At 38.7% G+C, this 21702-nt stretch overlaps 1 protein-coding gene across 1 annotated transcript in view; it reads left to right on the plus strand.

Moving 5' to 3' along the window:
* LOC114456660 (protein arginine N-methyltransferase 3-like) overlaps positions 1-21702 on the plus strand; it is a 75068-nt gene that overhangs the window by 35960 nt on the left and 17406 nt on the right. Inside the window, exons 12-13 of the mRNA XM_028438583.1 lie at positions 9350-9537; positions 13043-13129. Coding sequence (XP_028294384.1) covers positions 9350-9537; positions 13043-13129 — 275 coding nt within the window. The remainder of the gene's footprint in view (positions 1-9349; positions 9538-13042; positions 13130-21702) is intronic.

Genomic DNA, 21702 nt, shown 5'->3' on the forward strand with positions numbered 1-21702 from the left:
GCAGCATTTTCAATCCTGGTAAAGTTGTAGGTCACTGCTCAGCTTCTGGTTTGGGTTGATTTTAGGATTATTTCATGTCTTGGTGCACCTGGTGATGGATGCAGAGGAGAGCTGCAGCAGCACATTAACCTCCCCTTCATCCTTTAATGTGTCCCTGCCTGCCTGGCACAGCACGCTGTCCAGGGAAAAAGGATCAGTTTGGTCCTATGCCCCCCCTTCCCCATTCCACACTGTCGTTTCCTCATTCACATCCAGCCAATGGGGGGGGTTGAAGGGGAGAGGCATGACAAACGGGTTGTGGGCAGCGAGTCGAGAAGGACGCAGATGTCAAAGCTATGAATCTAGGGAGGCCATGATGTCCCCCCCACCCCCTTTTTCCCTCCATGTCCCATTCATCTGTTTCCATTTCTTTCCTGAGTGTCTCCCATACAACTAGGACCACAATGTGCCCAATCAGCATCTTTGGCCAGTGTATGTTTTGGTCATTGAATTTTCCGTTCAGAAAAAGAAATTGAAAAACATAAAATGAGTGATTATTTGAGTTTCGTTTTTGAAAAAAAAATCACTTTATAATGGTTTTGTTACAGTGATTTACATTCCTTTAGCTTCATTCAAAGGGACAGAGTGTAAAAATTCTGTTTCCTCCCTCCTTTGTTATAACACATTTTGTAAAAAGTCCAAATGGGCCAGTTGGATTTTTCTTGCATGTGACGTCACATCATGGAAAGTCCTCCTCCTGACAATCCTGGCTCCTCCTACCTTATAAGAATGTAAGCTCCTCCCTCTCAAACTACCTCACAGCTAAAACAAACACTGCGGTTTAATATAGAATATATATTATACTAGGGATGTAACGATTCACTCAACTCCCGATACGATTCGATTCACGATACTGGGTTCACGATACGATTCTCTCACAATTTATTTTACAAAATGAGACTGTAGACAAATGATGATTGAAAAGTATTCCTTTATTTTTTGGGGGGGGAAAAAACTGAAAATACTGTACTATTTTCCTTTTATTTTTCATTGTCAAAAGAATCCCTTGATAAACTATTCAAAATAATGCAATTTAACTAAAAATAAATCTTGAATTAAATAAATAAAGGAATAATACAAATGAAGAAAAAGCTGATTAATTTAAATTCTGGTTCTATAATAAACAATGCAAAACTGCATAATAGTTCTTTTTCTTTTTAAAAGTGCAACTGAAAATGTATTTTGTGCCTTAACAATTGGACTTTAAAAAAAAAAAAAAACGTCATTGCCCTGTATTTACGTCAGATATTTGTTTGGACCAGCAGAGGGCGCTGGTAACCCAGTGGTCGGTTGGCATGCAGCTAATCTAGCAGTGAAGAAGAGATGCTATGCTAGCAGACAGAGCTAATAGAATAACGTGACTTTTACAGATATTCATGTAATATTACAGATATTCTTTCGGTGCTAAAGGGGTAATGAATCCTTTATTAACATATTTAAGAGTAGAAGGTGGCCAGAAAGAAAGTATTAGCAGACTCCGCCCGCCGCCTACACTTCTGGATAGCGCCCTCTGCTGGTTAAAAAAAGTACTGCGATTCAATTTTCAGAAGATCGATATCAATCGTGATACCTATGAATCGATTTTTAACTGCCTGACGATTAATCGTTACATCCCTATATTATACTTTATTGTCATATACTGTATGTAAAGCTACATACACAACATTTGTTTTCTGCATTTAACCCCTCCCTGAGGAGCAGTGGGCAGCCACAGAGTAGTACCAGGGAGCAGTTGCAATCAGTTCCATTTTTAGTTACCGTTATATCGCCTTTGACAAGATCTGATGTGTTTGTGACACAATGCGACGCAGCGGTTGGACAAAACAAATGATTATCACCTTAAATGCACTATTCCTGTCGTTAATAGAGATGAGTAGGAGAAGAAAGTGACATAGCAGCTTAACACTCCGGTGAGTGTTTGAAGCAGCTGAATGACTCTGCTGCTGCTGTTGTGATAAACACACAGCCTGAAGCGCTGAGACGGACTCACAATCACAATAGCCTCTTAAATATCTGTGTTTTACTGTAATGCGCTGATTTTTTGGCTGAAAACAATAACAACAGTGTGTGGATAGCAAAAGAAAATCGCTTTGGTGATCACTGATCTCCCTTGCAAGAGCGAGGCATGAAGTCTGCGTTTCTAGACACTCCCACTCATGAATATGCATGAGTAGGCCCCAAAACAGCCTGTTTATAGAAGTGTCATGAAAGTGACTTTTCAGAGGCTAAAACTCTGGAAAACAGTCGAGTTTGGGAAAATGAACCTCAAATACTATGTTTTTGGGGTTCAGATGGATGAAAAATAGCATGATACTGAACTTTTAAATTGAAAAACTGAAGTTGAAATTCAAGGCATACTTTTTTTTCTGGGTCAAGAAGGGATAAACAAACGGTTGATTTTAAAACCAAAACAAAAACAGCAGAGCAAAAACAAAAAAATGCCTCGTTTTTCAATATGGTGAGACAGGAAGTTGTTCTTTTCAAAATAAGAGCACATGTGAGGACGCTGCTGTTTTTCTGGTGCCAAAATATATGAATTATCTCTATATTTTCCCTGCTGTAAAAAATGTTTTTGGAACTGTACTCCGAACATATGTTTGAAACGGCAAAACAAGGTTTTGTGCAAAATTTCCTTACATCTTGCCAAAAAAACCCTTCTACTCCCACTTTGGTGCAATATATTTGCAGCGATTTCTGCAGAAAACCAATCAGTTTTTTTTTTCGAGTTCCTTTCCTGAGCAGAAAATTCAATGACCAAAACATCCACTGACCATCTTTCCTCTCACTCATTTCTGTTATCGGAGCACGATTAAATAAGAGACAATTGTTCTCTTTTCTTAACTTATTTTTTACCTTTTTGTGTGTGTGTGTGTGTGTGTGTGTGTGTGTGTGTGTGTGTGTGTGTGTGTGTGTGTTTAAAGATTTCTGTGGAGACAGTGGTTAGATCATGTGACACACAGGGTCAGAATAAAAGGCTTCAGCTAATAACAAGAGGCCAGTAGTTGCCCATCACTTTGTTGTCACCATCTATTCACACGTTTTATGGCCCGATGGGTCGAAGGTCGTGTGAGACTGAGCGTGAAAACACATCGACCTGGAACGTAAATAAATGCACCAAATGGAAAACAAACACACTCAGTGGTCGTTATATCAAGTTTCAACCATGTTTTGAAGCTTGTTTAATTATTCTGGACTTCAGATCCAGAAATGTTGGTCAGTTGTTGCAGATTTGATGTCATCATAGTTTTGGTACAGGGCGAATTTCAACAGCTCATTTTGACTCAACAAAGACACTCAAATACATAAAGTTGATGTTATGAAATGACAAATCAAGTCCAACGTTTGTGCAGTATATTCATAAACAGGGCAACGCTGCTTTGCATAAAGAGGACAAACAAAAGGAGACCAAATGAAAGTAAATCACTAGCATACAAACGAACACACAAATTAACAAGACATCAATGAAAGCCTCAGGCCTCATTTTTACTGATGTTACTTCACAGTCAGAATATCAAAGCCCTCCAGCCTCTTCATTCTAACGTATCAACTATACTGAATAGAAAATTAGCTCTTGTTAATGTTGATCTTAAAACTTGTAGAAAGTCCAAGACGGTTTGAATAAAATAACAACTATTTGTCTTAATAAAGTTTAAAGTCCTGTGAAGTCTGATGAGTTTCAATTACGAGTTGTTTCTGTCATAAAGTAACTCAATTACTTTTTAATTACTGCATAATAAAAAGTACAACCAATATTTACTGTTATCTTTTAACATGTGCTAGCTTTGGGCTTATATAGAAAGTAACTTTTTCCAACTTTTTGTCATTAAAAACACCGACCACAGAATCTCTCCAAGATGTGGTCGACTGTTTAAGGCAGTGTTTCCCAACCTTTTCTGTCTCATGTACCCCCCCCGAGGCCTCTCTTCAGATTAGGAAAACCAGTGTCTGAAATAGGCTTAAAAATGACTCAACATGTTGGAAATAGATTCATCAATGTTTCCAGGTACCCCCTACAATGTGTTCAAGTACCCCTTGGGGTACACGTACCCCTGGTTGGGAACCACTGGTTTAAGGGACATCAGAGCTTGGATGGATTTGAACTTTTTATCTCTGAATGAAAATAAAACTGAGGTGGTCCTATTTGGTCCCTGGGCTCTCTAGTGCTCTTCATTCGTCCCCAGGCTAGGAACCTTGTTTTTTATCATGGATGGTGCGTTTAAATTAGTAAGACCGGTCAGGTCAATGATAAAGTCCTGATTCTTTTAGCTAAGGCTGCTGGCTAAAGTAAAAACCATATCATGCCAATAAGGACCTTGAAAAGGTGAATCATGCTTTTATTACATCACGCTTGGACTACTGTAACTCTCTTTATGTTGGCATCGGTCAGTCCAAGCTCAACCGCCTCCAGCTTGTCCAAATTGCAGTGGCCCGTCTTTTTAACTAGGACTGAGAAACGTGAGCACAGAACTGCTGTACTGTCTGCTCGGGATGTAACGATTAATCGTAAGGCAGTTAAAAATCGATTCATAGGTATCACGGTTCACATTGATATTCTGAAAATTGAATTGCAGTACTTTTTTTTGAATATATATTTATCATTCTCTTGTTTAAAAGTGTGGGCGCCGGGTGTATCCTGCTACTACTTTCTTTCTGGCCGCCTTCTACTTTTAAACATGTTCATAAATGATTCCTTACCCCTTTAGCACTGAAAGAATATCTGTAATATTACGTGAATATCTGTAAAAGTCACGTTTTTCTATTAGCTCTGTCTGCTAGCGCATAGCATTTCTTCTTCACTGCATGAATATTTGCATGCCAACCGACCACTGGGTTACCAGCGCCCTCTGCTGTTCCAAACAAATATCTGATGTAAATACAATGCTATGACTGTTTTTTTTTTTTTTTTTAAGTCCAATTGTTAAGGCACAAAAACATTTTTTGTTGCACTCTTAAAAAGAAAAATAACTTATGTAGTTTTGCATTGATTAGTATAGAACCAGAATTTAAATTATAGGCTTCTTCTTCATTTGTATTATTCCTTTATTTATTTTATTCAAGATTTATTTTTAGTTAAATTGCGTTGTTTTGAATAGTTTATCAAAGGATTATTTTGACAAGGAAAAATAAAAGGAAAATAGTACAGTATTTTCTAGTTTTTTTCCCAATAAAATAAAGAAATATTTTTCAGTCATCATTTGTTTACAGTACCATTTTGTAAAATAAATCGTGAGAGAATCGTATCGTGAACCCAGTATCGTGAATCGAATCGTATCGGGAGTTGAGTGAATCGTTACATCCCTACTGTCTGCTCTGCACTGGCTTCCAGTGAAGTACAGGATTGATTTGAAGGTTCTTTTATTGGTTTTTAAGTACCTGAATGGGCTGGCCCCCCAGTACCTGGTTGACTTCCTTTCATTGCATCGGCCCTTCAGAGCTCTGAGGTCAGCCAATCACATGGTTTTAGATGTTCCTCATTCCATTTTAAAATCCAGAGGTGACCGTTCTTTTTCTGTGGTAGCTCACACCCTCTGGAATGCACTACCACGAGCTGTGGAGACTGCAGACAGTCTGTCCTCTGTTAAAACTAAGCTCAAAACCCACTGGTTTGCCCTGGCCTTCGGCAGAGCTTAAAGAGTTTCTTAAATCTTTTAATGCTTTACTTATTGTTGTTTTAATGTCTTTTGTTTTATGGTGTTTTATATATTTATTCTCTTCACTGTAACGCTCTTTGGTATGCTGCTGGCTGTTTTAATGTGCTGTATTAATAAAGCTGACATTGACATTGCATTAGATCACAAAACATTAAACTGTCCACTATTGGACTAGTTCATTATTTGTTGATGTAGTACATGTAGTGACGCCCAGTCCTCTTAATTCATTTTTTATTTATGTACTACTTATGTTTAAGGTTATAATTTTTGTAACCCATTGGTTAATAATAAATGGGTCAGTTTTTCTCACACCTACTATTGATGACTATTGTTCTCTGTTTGAGTAACTTCACTTGATCAGGTATTTTCTAGCATTCCACACTACAAAATGAGTAATAAAAGTATGTATGATTTATACCCACTTCTTCCCAAATTGTGTGGCGTGCCCCCCCCCCCCGGTGGGGAAAGGAGATTGACAGGTGGGGCGCGACAAACAGGAGGACATTTTAAATTCCATGCCAAATGCCTTTTTTTCATTGACAATAAAGAAACAAAACGCCTGTGCACACAAACAAATAATAACGAGAAGCTTAAAAATGTAATTGGTACGTAAGAAATATAAATTATTAGATTGCATTAGTTGTGCGACCGGGAAAAAAATGTAACATGGAATTAAAGTGCAAAAATAATGATTTACGTCAGCATGTACTTCACATGGAGCGGAACATTAAACAAACTTTCAAAAGCTGACTTAAATAATGAATTTCCTTTATTTGTTGTTTTCTTAAGTTTTTTGGCCTCGATTTCAAACAATGTTTTGCTTTTACATTTGTTTTTTGTGCAGGTAATTATTTTAATTTAGTATCAGATTTTTGATTTATTATGAAATATAATGTTGCCTGTTAGTTTAAAACATTTGAAAATGTGTTATTTCTCAGGATTATTTGGGGAGCAATGTGCACAGGTGGGGTTTGAAAGTTCACCTTTGTTCAAAGTGGGAAATACCCCCAAAAAAATATAACCTCTTATATTGACAAATATGCAAGATTGCAATATCGGTATTGTATCAGAGGTGACAAATTTGTATCGGGACACCCCCAGTACTTCTAAAGCTTGAAGCAGAATGTGATGAATTTACATCGACCTCGTTGATGGATGCACCACTTGGTTCAGATATTTTTTATTTATTTTTTTGCTAATGATGGAAACTAGAAAACAACTTTACAATATCTTTCATCAGAAAAAAATCTGCCCAAGGCGTTGATTTTTTTTTTTTTTTTTTGTGCGTGTGGTTCGTTGTTCATCCTTTATCAGAAGACAAAGTCAGCAGCGAGGGAGCTCAAGCAAATACAAGCGGTGTCTCTTTATAATTAATGCTATAGGACTTTCATTAGCACGCTCAGCTGAATTAATAAAAAGCCTAATGGACAAACGGAAGCTTCGTCTTTGTCTCTGCGTGAAAAAGGAAAATGATTTTTTTTTTTTTTCTCCGTCACTGTTGTCATTTTTAAAGCGAAGGAAGTTGACTCATTAAAGTTGGTGTGCAATGCTGAGGGGCTCAAAGTGTGAGCTGTTAAAGTGTCGTTGAATGGGCATCCTGCCTGTGTGTGGAGGAGAATGTAGAGAACTTGGCCTCAGGAGGAAAGGGAAAATGGTTATGAACATTTGTTTATGAAATCAAATCCTATTTCTGTGCAACCGCTCCTTGTATGACTGAGTTAAGATATGATTAGAGTGGATTGATAATCAGAATCTACTCATAATCTTCACATTAATGTTTAACATCTTAAGATAGGGTGACCATATTTTGATTTTCCAAAAAAGGGGACACTTACTCAAAGTACTCAATGTTTTCCTGAATATTCCTTGGAATGGAAAAATTCAATATAGTTGATAAATAAGTTGTTATTCCCAATCAGGTTTAAAATCAATTTCTATTTTTATAACAAAGACTTAAAAACAATCAGAAATCAGTGGTGACTCGAGCCTTTTTCATGTATTATAACAATCTGTACTTGAAAAATCTCATATAAAACCCCAATTCTTAAAATCTCTCAATCATTGAAACAATGAGAAACATCTCCTCCTAGAAACTAAAACTATATATATAAAAAAAAACCTCAAGGCGTACAGAACATTAAATTGTCAGTAAATATACAATTGAATAAATGACTTTAACTTCTTATAGGATAAGTTTCTCTGGACCTCCATGGAGGTTTGATCATCCAGGAGGGTTTTCCTGTTGACATTTTTTAATTAAATCCACCAGTGTTTGGTCTCTTTCAGTCTTTCTCATCTCTCTGCTGCATGTTTGACGAAGAGAAACTCGTTAGCTTTCAGAAACTGGTGGAATTTCTCCGATAAAGCAAATATTAATGGAGTTACGATCTTTTAAATTAACATAATCCCCCAGATGCGTTCAGGGTCCCTTGGAAACCTGGAGATTTTTATCTATTTATAATATCCAGCCAGACGGTGCGGACTAGACGTGAAAAGAGGACATATCTGGGTAAATCCAGACGTATGGTCTCCCTACTTAAGATCTTCTCCATTTTCACACTTTCTCATGGTTCTAATTAACTTGAGGTTGGAATTAAACCGAGCCTCCACGTCACAGAGTGGTCCGAGATGTTTACTGGGAGAAAGAAAGTTAGAAAGTAGGACAGAGCATTTGATGGATTCAGTCATTAAAGCAGATTGATGTAGAGCTCCACACCCACACGGTTTTAAAGCTCGCTCTGATTTTTACATTTGCTGAATGTTTTTGTGCTATTTGTTAATATTAAGGGTGTCTAGCCAGTGTTTGTGGAAAAGTATTATATTAGGTCAGAGGTATGAAGTGCATTAGAAAAGCTTTTTCTTTGTTGTATATACTCTTTGTTTGAATATTCAACATAAATTGAATAAACCTTAAAGTCCGTGTAAAGCAAATTCTGACATTTTCTTCTAAACACATTAAATAGGTCATAAATGTATTTCCTTAACACATGTACAAAACCATTCAACCATTTGTAATTTCATTGTGGAGCTTCCAAAACTGTATTTCCAATTTCTGTGTTCATGATTTAATGGGCGAGTCAGAAATCAGGGCCGCGTTACGTAGCGGAGCCCTCATTAGCATAAACCCAACCCCGCTGCTGAAGCACACCAAACTTCCGCGGCCTCCACTGGGTGTAATTCAGCCCCTAGCTGTCAACAAACCACATATTCAGGGGAATAAAACACGTCCGCTGGTGCCACATTTTCCATGACATGAGCACGTTTATACACCACAATTTAGTTTTTCGCTTGTAGCGAATATTTTGTCTAAATCCATGAAGTTATTTTGATGTAATCCTCCTAATGTACAAACAATGAAATAAACACAGGTGAAAATATGACCTCCTTAAACTGATGATCATCAGCATCTGTATCATTGATGCACCATTCTGCTTTAGATGCCAATATTGTCAACATCCAATATCAGTTTTATTTAGATGTTTTTTGTTTGCTCTCTTTTCTATAAAACGTTTGTACTTTTACTTTAGTTTCATGTATTTCATGATCTTTCCAGTTTTACCAGAATCATGGTGTCACTAACATTTATTGATCAGAGGAAGGTCAGGGTTATTTCCTGTGTTGATCCTTCTCCATGCTGTTCATCTGTTGGTTCTCCACAGTGTACCCAGACCTCTGCAACATCAGCCTGGCAGCAGTGAGAGACGCACAGAAGCACAGAGACCGCGTCGTGTTCTGGGATGACGTTTATGGCTTCAACATGGCCTGCATGAAGAAGGCTGTGGTGCCTGAGGCGGTGGTGGAGGTGGTGAATGCAGAGACGCTCATTTCTCAGCCGACAGTCGTAAAGGTAAACACCAAGCGCTCAGTGAACTACACGGCGTGTAATAATAGTAATTCAATGAGAGCTGTTTTATTTAAAGAGTAACTGAAATGAATGAAAAAAGATGCCTTGATTGTGGGTGGGGCTCCTGTAGCAGTTAGGACACACCTATGCTATGCTATGCTATGCTAACTACATACTCAACACTCACTATAGCTCTCTATTCACAATTCTCTCAAACCAACCTACTCATCACCGTTTTTATAGGAGGGGCGGAGCTTATAGTGGTGGTTCATATTAGGCGCACCAAAATCAACATTCTTGGCCGAAAATGAGAAAACCGAAAGAAATTATTAGTCCCATTGCATTTATGGCTATGAATGTGTACTATAAATCATTGCAATTGTATAAATTAACATTAATGCTTCAAAGAACAAATAAAATAAAATATGAAATATATTAATTTAGCGCTGACATTCCAACAATGCACAATATAAAATAAAATAACTTGTCACCACTCATACATTAAATAATATTGTACTCATGTAATTGTGATGTCAATATCAAAAAAAGGGAATCAATCAGAGGATCTGTGTGAAACGTGCGCTGACAGACTCTAAAACTGGATTAATGCTACCGATGTGCAGACAGACTCGCGGTGTAGGGGTCTGTGATGACCGAGCGCTACATGTAACTACAGTGTCGGCGTGACACAGAAACATAGAACACACTTAATGCTCCTTTTCAAACGGCTCAGAACACACTTGAAGCTGATATCCGGAGAATAAAAAGAGAGAGAGAAAATTCAGAAGCGAGCGTCTCAGTGTTTCTCCCTAAACAGCTCCACTTCCTCCCCCTGCCTCTGCCAATCTACCAGAAGCCACGCCTCTACTTTTGTGCACGCACATAGCGGAATATAACAACAATGTTTAACACACCAGCACACGTGTAGTATTGTTTTTCACTAATAAACCACTTATGGTAGTTTATTACCTGTTCATGAGAAATGTCGCCAAATCAGGGCCATAAGTCCCTCCATCTTTGAAAAGCAGCTCCGAGATAAAGACGTTTATCTACAAGCTTTGTACCAGGACTTTTCTTTAGTTTTTTAGTAGAAACTTTGGAGTGTCTGAGTGCTGCTCTATGATGCTACAGTATGCTGCTCACAGTGATACCTGTTTGCTGTTATGATGCATGGCCTTGTTTCCGTGCACAATTTATGCACATACATTCACTTTGACAGTTTTTGCTACAGGAAGTTGAAGCCTCTTGGCTGGGCGATCGCAGCGTGATTTTCTATTTGTGTAGGGGTCTATAGGACGAAGGTGGGACTTATATACATTAATGTATATGAACGACTACCAACAGTAGACCGTAGTAAAAGACTAGTTAGGCATTTTTTTGCATTTCAAAAGAATGATACATAAACAGATTTCTCAGAAACTCAGAAACTCTGGATATGAGCTTTAAATGCTCAGATGTACTGAAATAAAGCCGCTCTGTGAGTCTGCGGAGAAGCTGGTCCTTTTCCAGAGAAGCGTGCCACCTGACCGTGGAGTTTGCTCTCATCATCACAACATCCTGCCGGCTTGTTTTTCGGTGAGAAATTAGTTTTCAGCCAAAAACCGAAAATGCACTTTTGGGCCATTTTCGTTGGCTGGAATTTCAGTGCATCACTAGGTCATATCGTAAGTAGCCAACAAATCCTCACATCCATTCCCAGCAAATAGAGAAATTCAAATGTAATAGTCTGGTTTCAACCCATAGAGGACAGTCACAGTTTACTCTTTAAAGACGGCTTTGTTTAGTCTTTTGTTGCTTATTCTTTTCATATATTGTCTGCAAGCACCTTCTCTGAGACTAATTATGTGGTCTTAAGACATCTATGAGACAGGTAATTAAACACACTTATCACTGTGTTTTGTGTGCTTGTGTATTTAGAAGAGGAGAAATAGAGTTTTCCCTCTTCGAGCTGTTAAAACACAAAACAGGCTCGGCACTCGGGTGTCACGGAAGCGTTAGCACCCTAAAACTCAGCGATTGGTGTGTTTGCAGCTGTGCTAAGGCACTGGATGATTGATCAGTTTAATCCCCGTTTAAGTTCCTGTTAAGGAAACTTCTTCCCACTCAACCTCCTGCGGATAGAGCGGTTTTCACCCAGATGATGGGAGAGCACACGCGTTACTCAGAGATAAAAACACTCAACACCAGATAGTCCCCACATCGAAAAGCTACACATTCCATTTCAGAGTATTTTGGTGTATGAGCGCGTCACCCTCCACCCGTCTGAGAATGTGATGAATGAGGCTAGCGCTAAGATGTAATGGAATTTGAATCCTCTAATCAATAGCTTCTCCCCTCCAGTGACAAATGGACAGCCCCTCTTCCCAAATTACAAGGACTCCCATCTATTGCCTCCGCATGATACGATCCAATAACATTCCATTAAGGCTGGCTGCTACTCCGTAAAATTGAGAGCCCTCTCATGGAATTATAAATTCCTGCTAAACAGATGTGTGTGCACTTTTCCCCCCCCCCTCTTTAACAGACAAAGATGTTTAACTGAACAAATGGACAAGTTTGATTTAAACTATGTTAACTGATGGTCTGTGATGGCCATAGTGTAGCAGGTGTACAGTATGTGAGAGCGTCATATGTGTCTTTGGTAGTTTTCATGTCCTGGCCGAGCATCCTTGGATCAGTCCCTGTTTGGTCGGAGCCCCAAAAGCACTGGTTCTCAAACTTTTTTGGGTGTTCCCCACTTTGAACAAAGGTGAATTCTCAAGCTCCAGCTGTGGCGCCCATTTCCCCCAACACTACTGACTATTTGTCACATTTTCAATCGGGAACAAGTAACATCATATTTCATAATAAATTAAAAACTAGATTAAAATACAGGAAATAACCAAACATTGTTTGCAATCTGTGACAAAAAGCTTAAAGCTCATTGCCAGAGTTTCTGTGAAATCTATGTTTATGTATGGTTTCAGTTGAGGCGCTACATACAGCCCAAATTTAGTATCAAGTCAGCGTCTTAACAACAACTTCCCTAAATAATAATGCTGTGGAATATTTCACAGTCAATCCAATAAATATAATGGCTGATAACCACTTATAAAATCGATCCTTTCCCCTCACAATTTAACTTTTAAAACCAATCAAAGAAATTGTTTTTAAATCCTTTTATGCACAACATAGACGCAGCTTTAGCTCAGCAGGTTAAATACAGTACAAGACCCTAGTGTAAGAGGCACTGGGTTCTAAGGGTTAAATAGTTCGAATAAGGGTTCTATGGTTTCTACAGGTTCAATGAGAGTCCAAAAAAAAAAAAAAAATAAATAATAATCTGGTGACATCACTTCTACCCCTGAAGAAACATGTAACTTTTTAATGTTGCTTCTCGCATAACATATCGTCCTGCCTTTAATTAAAAACACATCATTAAACATTTGTGTTATTTAGGTGTTATTTGTGTCTTCTGTGTTGTGTTACATAACATGTGTGAACCAGTGAATTGTTGGATCTTTTACAGACAATCGACTGCAACAGTGTGATTCTGTCTGACCTGGAGTTTGTTTCAGATTTCTGCTTGAAGATGACAAAGACCACTGAATGCACGGTAACGCATTTACTTTATTATCACACTGTGCTAGCACTACCCACTTATATAAATGATGATTTTTTAATTCATTCGTTATGACTTTACAAACACTTTAAGACCGTTAAAATTATGTAGCTTTGATAGATTTATGTATATTTTATAACAGTGCTTTATTTATGAAAGACTTGTCAAATATCAGAAAGCTGCACATCCACTGTGTGTAGTGGCCATTCATCAGAGCTGCTGTGTTAAAGAAACCAAGCCTCACAAACTACAGAGAAACATTTATCAGAACGTTGAAGGATCATCTCTTTACATTCTGGAGTACGTCTGTCTCATGGACGTTCATTAGAGTTTGAATTGGAATCAGAGAGTCTGATGTGAATGTGTCACACAGTGTAGTAAATGTGACCCACTCACATGTCAGATATAGATTCTATGCCTTCATTTGTTTTTTCGAAAACACATGATAATGTTTTATTGTCTATGGGGTCTATTCTCCCGTCTGGACTTAGCGCTTTTTTGCATGCCTGCAGTTACGCGCTTCTTTCCTATGCGTATTCTCCGGTCCAGGCTGCTGACACGCCCACCACGCGTAAGGTAGAACAAAAGTGCGTATGTGTGAATGAAGGCGGGTTGAAGGAAAGGAGGCGGTGATGTCATCATTTTTGGGCTGTCTAGAAATCACGGAACCTGGACTTTTCCCAACGATTGTAAATGTCATTAGAATCCGTGAAAATGATCAAATTCACTTTTAATTTGAAATGCCTTCATTGATAAACAATGTAACAGGTTGATTTGATCAGATCATTGATCAGAATATTGCAGTGTGACTGAGTCACAGTTCAAATCTCCCTCCTTGATCATCAATCATCATCACTGTAAAGCGTGACCTAGTTAGATGGAGATATGAGGAAATAACGCGGCCGCAGAGCGTCCTGCTTTAACACAGAGGGATGTTTGCAGTGAAACACAACTATTGGCTTCCATAATACGCAGTTTTAAATATTAATATTATAACGCGACCTGAGCAGAGCCTCAATCAAATATGTGTGGGAACAGTTTGTGGTCCGTCCTCATCCGCATATGACAGCTTGTTTCACTCTGTAGTGGATCAAACTGTGACTTTACGTCGGACATAGTATGAAAATAGTTGAATCACTGTGACCAACGGGGACAGAAGTCTGTGTTTGTCAGTGTTTTAATTAATTGTGCAGCAGCAGCTGAGTGATCACAGCTGCTGCTGCACGACGCACGAGTCATTGTGGCTTCAAATATAACTAAGGCCATATTTCTAGTGCAATATAATGTTTCACCTTATGGGGGCGCTGCACTTATTCCAGGGTTTGAAGAACATAAGAGGAAAAGAACTTACGGACACCGGAGAATGCGCATAAAGCCAGATTTGAAATGGGAACACCCACATTTCAGGGATGCTCCACCCAGAGTGCGTAACTGGGATGAAGGCGCGCAGAGGCAGACTTAAGTACAGGGGTAGAACAGCACAGCCAGAAACAGCGTCGCTGTGTGGTTTTTTGGACTTACACACATGGGAGAATGAAGCCCTTAGTGAGCACGTCTTACAGGCACGTAACCATTGTGTGATGGTAACAGGGTTCCCACGGTCATGAAATTCCTGGAAAAGTTATGGAATAATGACTTTCCAGTCTTGAAAAGACATGGGATAATTTTACTGTTTAGGAAAAGTTCAATTTGGAAATATAGCTTATTTTATTTTAACATTTAAAATCCAACTTTTGCTGTTACTATTGGACGTGAAGCAAGTCCCTTAACTCTCACACCTTGTGCTGCACATCGCTTTTAATAAATGTGTCCGCAAATTGAATTTGTAATCTTATAATTAAACACAGTAGCACTTAGTTAGTTGTTGTTTAGTGTTACATTCAATATCTGATGCATTGTTATTTGAAAAATATTGCCAAAAAAATGGGTGTCAAAGGCAATTACTGTACTATTTCAGTTATAGTCTAGTTTTATTCTTTTTATTTGACACAATTATGCAATGAAATAGATTAATTTATTTATTTGCAATAACAAAACATGCATTGCTTTCTTAAAAAGATTTTACTTCTTGTAGTGTTGACCTTTGACAACATGTACAAAGTAAAAAAAAAAAAAAAAAATGACGTTAACATTGCATTTTTTTGAAAGATTCATTTACCATTTATTGTTTGTGAACACAAACATACAGATTCAAATACAAACATCTTTTGACATAGTTTTTGTTAACTGTGTTTTATTTTTTATTTTTTTCAAAGGAGTCATAGCCGAGTTATTGTCACTTTTTTAAAAATGTAGTCGACGAAAACTGTGACGAAAATCTTTAGTCGACAAAATGAACACTGTTTAGTATGGAAGCTACGGAAACCCGTTCCATTCCCGACAGTAATTTTTTTTAAAAATGTTTTTTTAAACTAGGAAAAATAAAATAATTAAAAAAATATGAAGTCATAATTATGAGATCTGTTACACTAGTACGCTGGAAAGGCCCGCTCATTTTTCTTGAATAGATCTTAGTGGTTTAGCACTAAGTCTTGGACATTTGGTAATACATTTTGGAAAAGTTTTGAAGAATCATTGTGAAAAAAGTGTGGGAACCATGTAATAATAATTTGTAAACTTATTTTAGAGATGTATTATTATGTAGTATTCTTTTTATTGGGTTTTTTGTTTGGTTTTGTTGGGTTTTACTCCTATTATTCAGAAAAGATTCAAGCAGACGAGTCGTCATGTTGCTTGTTTACTCTGCTAAAAGAGCGGCTCACTCTTGTTTATTTAAGGTGTGGGAGAGTGGGTCGTCCAGTAACCGAAGGGTTGGGGGTTCGAATCCCACTCCAGCCAAGTCATTGTCGTTGTGTCCTTGGGCAAGGTGCTTTACCCACATTGCCTAGTATGAATGTAGTGTGTTGGTGGTGGTGGGAGGGGCCGATGGCGCACTATGGCTGCCTCGCTTCTGTCAGCTGTGGCTACAATTGTAGCTTACCACCGTGTGTGGAGTGAAAGAATAATGCACATCAATGTGAAGCTTTTGAGTGTCTATGAAACATGGTTTATAAAATCCAATGAATTATTATTATTATTATTATTTTCAATATTATTATTATTATTATTATTATTATTATTAATAATAAATTGCGTTTTGCCTCCAGAATACGCAATTTCGACTTTCTTTACCTTTTTTTCAACTCTGTGAACTTCTTCAGTTTTTTTCAACTTTATTGAGAATGTTTCAAATCCTTTAACTTGTTAATGTGTTTCATCTTAATTCTACTTTCTTGAGTTTTTTTGCTTTCCTGCATCTTTCTTTTCCAACACGTTATAGCCTATATCTATGTTTTTCCAACCCATTTCAACTGTTTTCATCATATCTTCTGCATTATTTCATAGAGCGTTCAGCCGTAAATATCAGCACATGCATTTTCTTCAGGAAACATGGGTATATATTTTATTTGGACACAGACACATGAGCCTGGGAAAATTTTCTGCTCTGTTCAAAAACAATTTGAATTAATATTTAAAAATTAAATGTAACTTTGTGTTTGCAATTTATATTTTTTGTGTGGACGTTTGTGACCAATGGGTGCAAAACAAAAGTGAAGAACTTGCCCTTAATAAGGGTCAGCTGAGATGTCCATGCACTGAGGATGCTTTACGGGTCTATTTGGTGGACCACTGCTAACATGACAGTCTGAGTCACATGTTCAGTCTAAACCAGCCTCCCTACAGCAGCCTGTGATGTTGCGTGGTGTGTGTGAAGTGATGTTTGTGTAGCTCATTGTGTTGCAGCAGCTTTGTTTTTCAGCTGCACTGCACCGTCTGGCGTATTGGTTTAATGGATAATCAATAGGTGGTTATTATCTGGCCCGTGCACCCTGGGTATACGGCTGGCAGATTTAATGGGATTTGTAAACATCCTCTCATTTTTCTGTGCTGTAATTGAAAACATCCAGTTTCTATTCCTAGGATCTTGAGTCCTTTCTGTGTTTTTGGCTCATCTGCAGCTGAAGATTGATGATGATTGAATGAAGAAGTTTGTCTTTTACTCTTGATTACCTCCGCCTTTCGTGGAACATCCCTCACGTTGTGTGTTTTTGTACATTTTACGGTGTAGAATAAGTATTAAGCGGCACAACCTGATTTATCAGCGTTGAGCGTTTTTAATGAACTGTTTCAAGGTGTTGTATATGGTATCCACTCGTCTAAAGCAGTGGTTCTCAATCTTTTGCATCATGCGTCCTCTCTTAAGTACCCTCTCCATGATTTTACATTATTTTTTGTGGAACAACATGCTCCCCTAAACCCTTAACTGTGTCTCCAACATTGGATCCCTAGTACTTAATCTACATTTTAAAAACAAAGAGTGGATTTTTTTTTTTTTTTAAATACCATTCACTTTATAGTGATGACTTCAATGGTAAGTAAACATGTTCTCCTATATGTAAAATTTAGCTAATTTTTGTCTCCTATTGTCAGAAGTAGGGGTGGGAACCTCTGGGTACCTCACGATACGCGATACAAAGCTCACGATAACGATTATCTCACGATATGACAATACTGAGATTATTGATTTATTGGTCAGAAATCAATCTGCGATATTCTATTACATAAGAAAAAAAAGATTAAGTGAAAAAATACAATTTTTATTTTATTTCTCTGAAAGACAATAAATTGAAAAAGTGTCCTATGAACAGTGACACTATTTTAGTACAATATTTCTGTAAATAAGTGTCAACATACCAATGTAAACGAATAAGTATCTCCAATAGTGCTTTCTGTAAACAATAAATAGGGTCTTTCTTACCAGTGACACCATTATGATGCAATATTCCAGTAAACAATATATTGGTTCCTTCAACAAACAGTGACAAAATTTCTGTGAAGACCTTCCTGCACATTTTAGTGGAAAAGCAAAAAAAGTAAAAAAAAAAAAATACTTAGCGGTAGCACATTGTTATTTCGATCGTGCGGAAAAATGCCGTGATATGTCGCGATATATCGCCGTATTGCGATATCGTCACACTCCTAGTCAGAAGTGTGACAAAATGGCCTCTACAGCATAAAATAATTCTGTTTCAATAAATTACAATAAAATCTAGTATTTTATTGAGCAATAGTACTGATAGTTTTTGGTGAATTTGTCCTAAAAATAGCCTTAAAAAAACCTAGGAAAATTGTACTTATTATTTTTTAAATGAACTGTTGAATCTTTCCGAGTACCCCCTGCAATTTGCTCCTGTACCCCTAGGGGTACATGTACCCCTGTTTGGGAACCACTGGTCTAAAGCATTCATGCTGCTTGGAGAAGGACTTACAGACTGTGTGTAACTCAGATGCGGATCTGTAGTCAGTTACTCAGTAATAGTTACGCTTTGAATGCATGAAGGGGTAGCTGCTCCAGGAGGGGTGGGGGGGTTGGAGAGAGAGCGTCGCTGAATCTCCCGTCCTATGATGGAGCGCCTGCTTTTGTTCTCCTGTCGACAGTCCATTCATCAGCTCAGCCTGCCTAACCTTGCATTAAATGAACAGCACAACCCCTGCGTCTGCACCATTCACGCACAAGACAAATCCCCCCCCCCCCCCCCCTCCTCCTTTGCCTTCTTTGCCTCCTGACATCTCACATGCTTTGTGTACCCAGTGTCTACGGTGTGTGGATCTGTGCCGAAAACTTCCGCAAAAAGCTGTTTTTACACCATCCCGCGTTCCTCCTTTTTGTTCGGGCCTCAAAGGAATCCATTAACCACAACCGTACAAAACCTCGTCCTCTCCGAAGATGTATGCTGATGGCCTGGCAGGAGAGAATAAGTTTCTGCCTGTAATTAATTTCCACACTGATATTTCATCACCGCTGATGTCGCGAGTGTAGCGCCTGTGATGAGTAGGAAGTGCCCGCCATTAATATTTCACCTGCTTTTCATTATATTTAAAAAGGTGTGAAGGGTGGATGATAAAACGATGGCCTTCTGAACTGACAGGACAGATACTTTTCACATTCAAAGAGGACTTTTAGTGCATTAAGGAGAATGTTATTCAAATATTCAGCTTTAACATCATACAATAAACTGATACAGAAAGGATTATTTTAGAATAAATCCAAACTGCTCATTAAATTCAACAATAGTTTGTCACTTTTATATAAATAAGGGCTTTTTTTGTTTTTTAAAACTTAAATCAACCCATATTTATAAAAAAAAAAACATGCATGAAATTTATGAGCACCCAGGGAGCACTGTAGGTTAAAGCTGCAGTATGTAAGTTTTTTTGGCATCACTCTGAGACAATTTTTAAATCACTTCTTAAAACAGAATTTTTATCGCAGAGCCTTCCCTGATTTTCAGTAACATCTAACTTGTTTTTATATCTCTGTTTTTTAAACTGTTTTAATCTCTGACCAAAACTGATATATTTTAGTTTCTATTGTATAACTTCCTTTGGAAAGCACTTTGTAACATGTGTTTTCAAAAGTGCTATAAAAATAAAGTTTATTATTATTTGGTCAAAAATCCATACTAACCTTTGAGCATATTGTAATTCAAAGTGTGGACATTGAACCTCTTCTCCTTCCCTTGGCTTTATATTTAGACTTTAGAAATTCAGCTGTCTGACGCTAGACTTCAGCCAATCAGAGACTTTCTACAGAGTGGTCCATGAGCTGTTATGGGCGTTACTATTGGCTGCTCGACTTAAGTCAAGCGTGTCACGTACCAACGATAGTATAAGTGTGATGGGGACCGACGTGGTGAAGCAACAGTTTAAAGGCACATTCATACCAGACTCATGGAGGTCCTCCTGACTCAGTATGTGGGGCTTTAAGTCCGCCCCACTTAAATGGCTTGTAATCCTAAAACATGCATGTCCAAGGTGGAGAGAACATGCGCAATTCATTTGCAGTCTGGATGTGGAAAACTATCCAAAAACACAAGATAATGTCTCATTGAGAAAGAGTCGCTAAGAGCTCCACAGCTGTGCACGTTCACAAGGATACCGGTAAGGGACGATAGGATTCAAAACATGGAGGGGAGGGGGAAGCGTGGTTGGTTCTGTACAAGTCTCACGATTCTACATACTGCAGCTTTAAAGCAATATACAACTCACAAGTACTCGTACAAATAACCTAATAAGCTCAAAATCTAAATCTTCCTCCACAATTCTTAGCAAAAACCGTTCTGCCTCACTCAGGCCTCTGATTCCTGAAGTATGGAAAACGGTGAAAAACAGGGGGTGAGCAAGTCCTGCCTCTATTACAAAGGACAAAGACTAAAAGTTATGTTTTGTTGATTATTGACAACATTAGGATTATGTCAGCAAGAAAAATGATAATTTATCCCCCTGGTCTTAAAAAATGAGGAAGCTGAGATACCAGCCATTTTGGAAAGACAGTCCATGTGTTAATTTTGCCACACCCCCACAAGTGAGGCCTCATTGGAAAGGCCAGGATGTCCTGTTGTCATTACAGTGGGATTGAAGTTGATACAATAAATAGTCCTTGACGTAGACATTGCAGACTGATGTCCCCCACAATGCATTGCCAGGTCTCAGGAGGTGGGCTTCACCATTTTTGAGATTTAAGCCTTGACTTTCAGCCTGCTCTTCCTGTTACTGCACAGTTTAATTGATTCATGTCCAGAATGAGAAATGCCATCCTAAGGTGCTCTGTGTCTAACACTGGGTCGCGCTTCATCTCACCCTCGTTTGGTTGGAGAATCTGGGAGAGGCGACTGAGGAGGTTGGACCAAAGAGGAAATCCACACCATGGCGTTGGCGAGGTGGTCGTGCTCAAAGCCTCCACGCCTGGATAAACCCCATCAAAAGCGCATTAGCCCTCTCCTCTCCGCCCACCTCTGCCCCCCTCCCCTTCCCCCTGTACCCGCCCCTGAGACTCCTTCCGTCGAATACCCCTCCTCATCATGGTATAATAGTATCTGGCCAGGCCACACGGCTCGCTGACACATAGCTGTGCGAGACGAGAGTGATGATGAATTGCTCCCTGTTGGTGTTATCCATGATGATAATTATTAATTTTCCCCGGTTCCTCTCAGAGAACGGGGGCCGGAGAGCTGTGGTGTAGCAGAGCCCCCTCTGTGGGCCGTGAGGAAGCCCACTGTCATCACTTATCAGTGACACAGCCACAGCCCCAGGCTAAACACTGATGAGAATGAAAAGCTCTCATTCTGATGTGTCCTGTTCTTGCTGTGTGAGTGTGTATGTGTCTCTGGGCTTTAGATTTCCCCTTTTTCACCTTTTTCCATCTCCTCTACTTCTTCCCCCCCCCCCCCCCCCCTTCCTCCTGCATCCAGTGGCTGATGAAGGCTTTAATCAGCTGGAGGCTGCATAATTTCATACTATTCATCCTTTCAGTGTCATTAGATTTTCTTTAGCAAACACGCAGCTCTTTTCGGCTGACAAGTTAGCATTCATGTGGATAAACTTAGCATAAGACCAACATAATCAGCAGCAGGTGAATAGCATGTAGTTATTCCCAGAGCAGTGGGCACCAAATGAGTTAAAGAACTTGTAGCTTCATCTGTCTTCTGTCCAGATTGTTGTAGTCAGTGTTGTCTGACCAATGGTTG

Source organism: Gouania willdenowi, chromosome 3, assembly GCF_900634775.1.
Source record: "Gouania willdenowi chromosome 3, fGouWil2.1, whole genome shotgun sequence".
In the NCBI taxonomy this organism is placed as follows: domain Eukaryota; kingdom Metazoa; phylum Chordata; class Actinopteri; order Blenniiformes; family Gobiesocidae; genus Gouania; species Gouania willdenowi.